This window comes from Pollachius pollachius (assembly GCF_949987615.1).
Source record: "Pollachius pollachius genome assembly, chromosome: 1".
Lineage (NCBI taxonomy): Eukaryota > Metazoa > Chordata > Actinopteri > Gadiformes > Gadidae > Pollachius > Pollachius pollachius.
The window spans coordinates 35,327,769-35,336,614 of NC_136934.1; the positions used below are offsets into that span (position 1 = coordinate 35,327,769).

Below are 8,846 nucleotides of genomic sequence, written 5' to 3' on the forward strand. Positions count from 1 at the left end.
GCCCCCTACAGCAGTTATCCTTAATGCAATGATGCAAATGTTCCCAAATGTGTCAACCCTTTGTCCCAGAGATTTGTTTATTAGGCACAACAATGGAAAAGTGTACACACTTTTTAGGAGTTGGAAACAGTACATGTGGAATTTTATTTTGTTCATATATGAATCTTGGTTGGTTATAATATGCTGCCCCATTGGAGTGACTGGATCTCTTCACCAGTCTGATCATTTAACAATGCAAATGAAGTCTTTAGTGTTCAGAAAGAACGTCCCTTGTTGTGTATCTTTAATTTAACATGCCAACATACATTTCCTTGTTTTGTTTTAAGTCTCCAGATTCATTGCATAGGCTACCTCTCACAACACAGTTCCAAGGCGATTTTAATAAAAAGTTTGCCCACACAACGTCTTAATTGCACATTTAAATCATAATCACCAAAGCGGATACTGGTAGCTCATGGCACTTCCATTTTAAGCTTGTTGTAAGTCAAGCAAAATCTTAAACTACAAACTTGGAAATAACTGAATGTCGATGAGCCTTCCTGGATACGGTCTTAAGAGCATACTATCGTATCATGCATTATTGCTATTATTACTTATAGTACTAAAATGATATTTAGTATTACAATTGTTATACAATATTCTATAAACATTCTGTTCACAAGATACTATGCATAATATATTCAAATAAATATTCATGTGCATAGCATTTATTTTGCATTGATGAAAAATTAATACTGCATTCTTTTTCTGTCTTGTAATTCTATCACGGTCACAAGAACTTATGCATCTTTAAACTGTGCTCTGTACTGATATGCATGGATTGGATCAAGATGTTCAACCTGACTCATGGAATGTATTGGGTAAGGGATGAGAGTAGGCTCATTTCTGAACTTACCTCCTTGGATCAAAAAAGTTTTATCTTATGTTATTATTCATATGCATAGTAGAATGATTGCCCTATTCATTATATCGGTTTGGTTCAAACACTTAAGGAAATGTAGATACACAAGGAGAGAGAGAGAGTGTGAGATATATTATATATGTCAGAGACCTACTAGCGGTACATATACATGTGAAAATAAGGATGCAATGAAACAGATCTCTTCTTTCCATAGGTTTTCTTTATTACCTTATTTTGCGGCGATAACTTAATGAGGAAGCAAAAAATATACCAGACAATAAAGTACTAAAAATCTGAGATAGAAACCATTCCTGAACACAAACCACGCGGATTCCCCAAACCCCCCCCCCCCCCCCCCCAATCCCTCTACAACCCCCCATCCCTACCCCTCCCTCCCCTGACACACACACGGCTGTGCTGCAGGCGTCTATGTGGCGTATCTCTTGGTCCACTGTTTGGCCGTCCGATCATGTTCTGCTCTGTTGGTGGTGTACTGGGTGGCGATGCTTCCCACGAGGGGATCAGCTGCATGGGAAACACACAGGAGGTAGCCATAAATACTAGATGAAAGTGGAAATAGGCAGTGAACACCGGTTTGGAACAATGAGAAAGTCCTCCACATTATGGGTTTTAAGGGCAATCACACTAGGCCATCTGTACCGTGCCAAAGTCCGTTTCACACCTGTACTGTGCTCAAGTATGATTGCCTCCCCCCCCACTGTGCACCGGCCTGTGCTCACACTAGGCAATCTCAACTGGGCCCGAGTACGGTTGCCTCTTGTACATACGTCACCACGTCATAATACGTCATCATCAAGCGTCCGCTGCTTTGTAGAACAACACAGAGAACACAATTTACACTTTTCTTACTTTGTTGCTTATTTGGAGCCGTTTTACTCAGATACAGCCCTCTCTCACTGAGTTTTTACACTGCCAAATATGCCGTTTTATGCACGCCTTTTTCGCGGCATGGTCGGCGCGTTTACACTCCACAAGGTAAATTGCTTGCTTGAGCTAGAATCCCAATTTACCCTCCCGGAGTAGAGCTGTTGCTGCGCTGTCTCCACAGAGAAAACGCAGCGATATGATCATGAGCAGTTATTGGAGAGAAACTGGAGAGGAAAGTGAAATCCGCAAGCCTAACTGGAGAGAAAGTGAAATCTGCAAGCTGCTGAGAATGTGAGAGAAGGTGATGCAGTCGTATTAAAAACAAAGACGTTGAAAGATGGTGCGATCTACGAGAGAGACGCAGAGGAACTGTCCTTACGAGGTTTTTGTCGGGATCAAAATCAAGTGGTCAGCAAAATATGTTGCTGAATATGTTTTTGCACTTGTAAATAGTTAATCGCGTTTGTAGCCTACACTCAGCCGTTAACTTATTCTTGCATGCGGGTGTCTTCAATCATAAAAAAATATAAACATTCGAAAGTATGCAAATTATTCTAAGGAGGTCTAAACTCCTACCGCCTTCTCCAGTGAACCAAGAAAGCCTGTGCCGTGACGAACGGGGGATTTTTGATCAAAAACTCAACTTCACTATCGCACCAACGTGAATCGCTTGCCGTCATGTTTATTGTTTAATGGGAAAGAAGGGTCGCATGGACTATACGTCATCCGGCTCAGGTTGCGTAGCCGTGTGTGAGTGTGTGTCGGCTCATTAGCATCTGTACTGTGGCCTGAGCACACCTCTCCGAAGTGTGCTCAGGCCACGGATCTGAACTGTACTTGAGTACGGTTGGCGTGCTTACACTAGCCAAACGATCTAGACTTCAGCACAGTACAGGTGAGAAACGGACTTGGGCACGGTACAGATTGCCTAGTGTGAGTGCGCCCTAACAAGGTAAATATCCTCCAGTATTCGTAAGATATCAAGGTTTAACTTTTATTTTGAATAGTGCCTTTCCCAGTATTTTGAGTCTGTGTTACATATAAGTGAAATAAGCTGACAAACAAGTCTCAGGCTTTGTTGGAATCAACACTCACAGCAGTTGATATCCCAATAGAGGTGCAGTGCTTGGTTAGCATTTAGTTCAATGGCTCTTCTTAAACACAACATAAACACTAGTTAATCTATAGCATGCAGTTATTATTATATATATATTTATGTCTCTGTGTGTTCACCTCCCTGGGAATTGTGTTCCAAGCTGTAGCTTAATATAGGCTGAAGGACTTTGCTACCGAACTGTGCTTGGTGGGTTTAGGAGGGTTTAGGTGGCCCTTACCTGGGTTACAGTCTGTGAGCAGGGAGCAGATGGACAGCAGGACCTTGGAGATGGTGAGGGCGGGGCTCCAGTTGTCCTTCAAAATGTCCAGACAGATCACCCCCTGGCTGTTGATGTTGCAGTGGTAGATCCTGGTGCGAAAGGTCACCTGCACACACAATAGGAAACAGTCAAAACCACCAGTGTTAAAACGATCAAGAAGTAGCTATTGTAAATGTTTTGGTGTCCTATAAAACACTAAAGCAAAAGTATAACACAAATATATTCAGTTGGTGTGATATTTTAATCTTCCGAACTTGCATGGGGTCACGGAAGCATTATGATTCTGAAATTAACTACTGCCCTCTAGTGGTGAACAAGAAAGCAACAACTAAACAATGGAACGGCTGTACAATAGAATGAGTGGAACAGTGGAACTCATGTGTAACTTTCAAACGATGTACAAAAGAGAAAAACTACTTTCTTTTTTAAGCTGAGCTATTTACAACTACTTATTATCATACATAATTAGGGACATATTTTGCAAAGAGGATATAGTTTCCTATGTTGAAAGAACTCAAGCTCGGATTTTTAACACTCTTTAAAAATGGCTCATTATGCGGGTTTAGTCTGGCTCACCTTGGAGGGTCTGAAGTTTTATTCTGGCTCATTTTAGGGGCATGAAGGGGGAGGGCTGTCACTTTTAAGAATTTTCCCATGCTCTAAGCTACGGTGGCTCATGGCAGCATTTTTTGTGAAAACGACTGCATTTCTTTAAATGTTGAGCCCCAGCCCCTTACTGAATTAAGGATTCTGATTCAATATAAATAAATATAAGGCTTTAACTGGTCTCTTCTAGGTCAGCTAGATTTACTATAATTAAGCGAGTACATCACTGAGAATATTAGTGAACGTCAACATGTTAAATCAAAAAACCTGAATTTATCTTTTTAATTCAAGTAAAATTAGATGCTGTTTTGTGTGTCTTGGTTCCGGGAGGCTCTGCACTTCAAATGAGGATGGAGCTTTATGATATTCTACATTATATAATATAAAACAAACTTTGATGTGGAAATCAAGTCAGGTTGAAGAAAAAAGATGAAAAACTCAAATTTTAATATAACAGGGGTTTTCTTTGCGGTTATGCCGGTAGTTTTTCGTCCACTGCGGTGGCCTTGGCAACAAAGCTATATTGCAACGATGCAATAATGTGTTTTTTACGTCAATCCTAGTATTGAGGCTTACTTTGAAGGGTTTGAAGGGGAAGTCAGGCTCACCTTTGGGGGTTTGAAGGGGTAATGTGCGCTCACCTTGGGGGGTTTAAAGGGGTAGTCTGGCGTGAAGGCGATGTCCAGGAAGAAGACTCCTCCCTCGTACACGGAGCCCGGGGGGCCCAGGATGGTGGATCGCCACTCATAGATGTTGTCTCCTTTGGGCCCGGCACTGAGGGAAACATGTCAAATCAGAAGATCCTTTATAAAATAATAATCATAATAGATAAATGAACCCTAAATTATTCAAAGACGAAATGGAAACATAGATTCATTCAATTTAAAGGCAGGGTAGGCAATGTGGATAGACCCGGCCAATGAGGACCGACTCTGAGGGCTTCCCTCCCTCTATAGGTCTGCCTGTCCTGTGGAAGGACAGACTCTGAGGGCCTCCCCTCCCTCTATAGGTCTGCCTGTCCTGTGGAAGGACAGACTCTGAGGGCTCCCCTCCCTCTATAGGTCTGCCTGTCCTGTGGAAGGACCAACTCTGAGGGCTCCCCCTCCCTCTATAGGTCTGCCTGTCCTGTGGAAGGACCGACTCTGAGGGCTCCCCTCCCTCTATAGGTCTGCCTGTCCTGTGGAAGGACAGACTGAGGGCTTCCCTCCCTCTATAGGTCTGCCTGTCCTGTGGAAGACTCTGGTCCAGCTCACTTAGTGCCAGCCCAAGATGGCAGGAGGCCGGGAAAGTAGGCCATCCAATCATTTAATTCGGCCCGGATTAAATGATTGGGCAGGTTTATCACAGGTATGGGACAGTGACCGATAACGGATGTTGGTGTTGATTTTTTTGTCAAAGCATTGGATTTATTGATTTATGTCAGGATGTAAATAAATCGCCTACTCTAGCTTAAACCAGATGTATAGATACCAATTGTAATCCAAACCATGCCATATGTTTATAGTATACAGCATTAAATAGTTCAAATGAAAGCAATAAAGAGCAAGAAAACACTGGACCTTTTTCTGAAATAGTTTCAAACAAGACAAACGTAGAGTTCGGGGGAGGGAGGGGGAATCAAGTGTATTTAAAGTCAGAATCGTTTATCTGTAGAGCAGCTGATGAAATTAAGTCTTCGTCTCAATTTTAAAAAGAAAATAAACAGACTTCTCAAAGCGAGCTCCAATATAAAGCAGAATACTGAATACCAGCATGTAAAAAAAAAAGACACAATCCTCTCTTTTTCTCTGGTCCATCTGTTTTGACAACCATAATAATTCCCCTCCTTGTTTCTTCCTTCTAGAAGACAATAACCAAGGAGCGACAACAATATACCACAGATGCAGTTAAATAGGAGCACTTGGAAAACCACTAGCTCCACCTGCCCAGCAACAAAGAATTTTTGCATCTTCATCATTGAAAGAAGTTCCAAGAAGTCTGATCATTCTGCAGATTACATGAAGTCTTTGAACACACACACACACACACACACACACACACACACACACACACACACACACACACACACACACACACACACACACACACACAGGTCAAAACATTCAGTCACACTATGATTCAGAGACTGGAGCCATTAGTCAAACTATCTGCTGCTGGTTAGACTGTACTGTTTCCCCACCAGACAAGCCAGGATTGGCAACCAGCATGCAATTCAAATGGTATCGCCATCAATAGTCTTGATAAAGCTTACTAAAGTGAAAGTTATTCTTTGTGTGTGCCTGCAGTTGTGATAAACATTCATTTGAAATTATATATACCTGAAATTGTTGTGAATATTTCAACACAACATAATCAACACAAAGTGGGTATTTAAAGAGCCAGTTAATCATATATGACCGATAACATGATGGGAAAGAGCCTCTCGGCTGCGCACGAAGGTCGCGTTTTTTTTTGTTTTGTTTCAGAGGTAGTCTGACGTCACGACCAGGGGCACCGGTGGCGCGGTGTGTGTGGACGTGCAGAGCTCTGTCTTGGCAGAGGTTGACTGCGTTGTCCGAGAGAAAGTTGGGCTTTCGTCCACTTCCTGGACAACTATAGTATAACGCTACGAGGTGTGATAGATTTCATATACAACCTTGCTTTTTACAAAGCTCATAACACTTGCAAAACGACGGTAGTAAACAGGTATCATAAGGTCGGCATGGGCCATTACCATGGGAATAACACAGTGTTGAATTCCATCTGAAACAGTAGGCTCACTGGCTCTTTAAACTCAAACAGTGTGAGAGAGACGTGCTCTCCTTCCTCAAGCATGTTCATCCTCTGTGCCCTCTCGCCTTCACACTAAGTGGGTATTCTTGACTCAATGGTTCCTCTCGACGGTAGATCAAAAGAGGTCAGCCACTACCGGAAGTAGACAAAGCTGCGTTAATTGCGCAGCTTTGTTTTTTAACTTCATTAAGATGAACTTAATTTTGACTGCACTAATTATTTGTTAACATATTTAAGAGTGCAGAATCAAATGCAAGCATTGTAACCAAATCAAAATCAAGGTGTGATTGAGGAAGTGGGGGTGAATGTGTGTGCTAAGGTTTGCCTCTGCAGCACCTCAGAAAGGTAACATGAAACATGGCACTGTGAGAAATTAACTAGTTCACGAATTCTCAGAAAATGTTTCTCGGCAAATATGAATAGACAGCTCAACATGAACCAATGAAAAATAAAGCAATAGGTCAGGGGTCAACCCACCTGCAGTTTGGCGGAGGGTCCAGTGTGATATCTGCCAATTCCTTCTGAATCCTGTGTGCGCAGACAAACACACTTAAATAAACCAAGCAATGTATTATTAAAGTGCTCCTTGAAAAACAGGGGAAAACAAATAAAACGTTTAATTTGAATAATTAATGCATAGTTGAACACTAGTATGTTTGAAGAGGGAAAAGGTGAATTCTGGAGAATGTTCAAAGAGAAATACCACACGTTTATTGATGGTGATGTTGTGAATGTATGGCTTATTTTACTGCACAAAATATAATTTGGTGGACCCTGGGTCAAAAGGCAACCCCACATAGTTGCTAACGGCATGCAGAGGTTTGAGAACAGGGATGCTTGCGCTACCTTTTGGCACTGGTGGACAGTAACTTGGAGGTCTTGCTCATGCTGGCTTTGCTTTCCCGTTTCTTGCAAGGAGTGTCCCTCTGGCGGTTCTGGATGGAGGCAGGAGACGGCGAGGAGGAGGAGCTGGTGCTGGCACGGGAATCCTCATCCGACATACCGGTTTGGATTGGAGAAGAGCCAAAAAACCTACACATGATATTGAAGAGCCATGTATTTAATAACAATGTAGACATGGACCCAAACTGTACATATGAGAATCTAGGTCTCCTCAAGCATCCACCTGGTTAACTTATTCAAAATGCATTGAAGATGTAATGAACCAAAAAATACGTCAGACATTATTCAAATAAGAATTATCCATTTTATAGGTTACAGACATGACTTCGTCTTCACCGGTCTGGTGAAAGGCTAGTCAAATCTGGGTCTCTTCGGCTTTAATTTCCAAACGAAACCATTCTCTGATATGAAATACAGCTGCATGAATCCTGTGTGTGGCGATCAGACCATGGGATAATTGAGTGGCTATGGCTCCAGCAGGGGTCTCGGACGGGTGTTTGGTAGAGGGAGGGGTCAAAACAATGCTAGTTAACTATTTGGTCATCCACACGCAACGATAACTAGCCTAACCAAAGTTAGCTTTCTCCAGCGATGTGTTAGCTGGCAAGCTAACCTGCCACTGTGCTAATTGTATTCTTTGCTAACGCTGACCAGTAACTCAGCTGGTCAGCCGATGGACTTATTGGCGTAAGAGGGAGACATGGTCCCACTATGAATCGTCCACTGGCAGAGGTTGGCCATCAAACTGATAACCCGATCAGGCCTTGGGTCCGACTACTCCCTGGAAGACTATTTAAACTATGGCGTGTTGAACATCTGACCAAAACCTTCAAAGAGAATCGTGGTGGTGTCATATTGTCAGTTTTGAGTATACCATGGTTCGCAATAAGGCTCAAACGATATCGTCACGTCATTGCCGGTTGGCATCGCTTAATGTATTGATGATATAAGCCAAACCAGCTCCGTCCCAGCAAATAGTCAGTGCCCTTATGGAGCGATTCACTAACCGGGAACGTCTTGTTTATTTGCTTCTTATGCTTAAGTCCACATGTGTAATAATGTTATATTTGGAGAAACATAATCATGTCCCCCTTCTGTCTTCCGGGATATAGCTTACATTCGACCTACAATCATTTTAAAGTGCTATTTTGGCTGAAACTTACCCTCTCTATTGTGTCTGGACCTCCGCCACTGTCTCGGTTGGTGCCTCTCGCCTGCTGCGGAACGGAAGTACCGCGGCTTCAGTGGGCTAGTCCCTTATCCAGGGTAGGTGGTCAAATTAGACCATAAACTGATATTTTCAGCTAATACATTATTAAACACACGGGGCCGTCAACATCTTCGCTTTATGTACGACTATACGTGGTATAAAGATACAAATCAAGTTCGTTTTGGTGGCA

General features: G+C 42.5%; 1 protein-coding gene across 1 annotated transcript; it reads right to left on the reverse strand.

The window, feature by feature from the left end:
• Positions 1 to 1,287: 1,287 nt before the first annotated feature.
• On the reverse strand, positions 1,288 to 8,677 carry LOC307079661 (ubiquitin-conjugating enzyme E2 E1). Its single transcript, XM_079742114.1, has 6 exons — positions 8,610 to 8,677; positions 7,390 to 7,575; positions 7,021 to 7,071; positions 4,413 to 4,545; positions 3,124 to 3,271; positions 1,288 to 1,426 (listed from the first exon to the last, which is right to left on the reverse strand). Exons 2-6 carry the CDS (start codon positions 7,542 to 7,544, stop codon positions 1,329 to 1,331), a joined length of 585 nt encoding a protein of 194 aa, XP_079598240.1. The 5' UTR covers positions 7,545 to 7,575; positions 8,610 to 8,677; the 3' UTR covers positions 1,288 to 1,328.
• Positions 8,678 to 8,846: the final 169 nt, after the last annotated feature.

Bases quoted from the DNA above. Each gene is read 5' to 3' on its own strand.
- LOC307079661 (XM_079742114.1), bottom strand. From the start codon at position 7,544: ATGTCGGATGAGGATTCCCGTGCCAGCACCAGCTCCTCCTCCTCGCCG. The intron at 4,546-7,020 runs GTGGGTTGACCC...TGTTTCCCTCAG, and splicing joins GACCCTCCGCCAAACTGCAG to TGCCGGGCCCAAAGGAGACA. The intron at 3,272-4,412 runs GTGAGCGCACAT...TTGTGTGTGCAG, and splicing joins ACCCCTTTAAACCCCCCAAG to GTGACCTTTCGCACCAGGAT.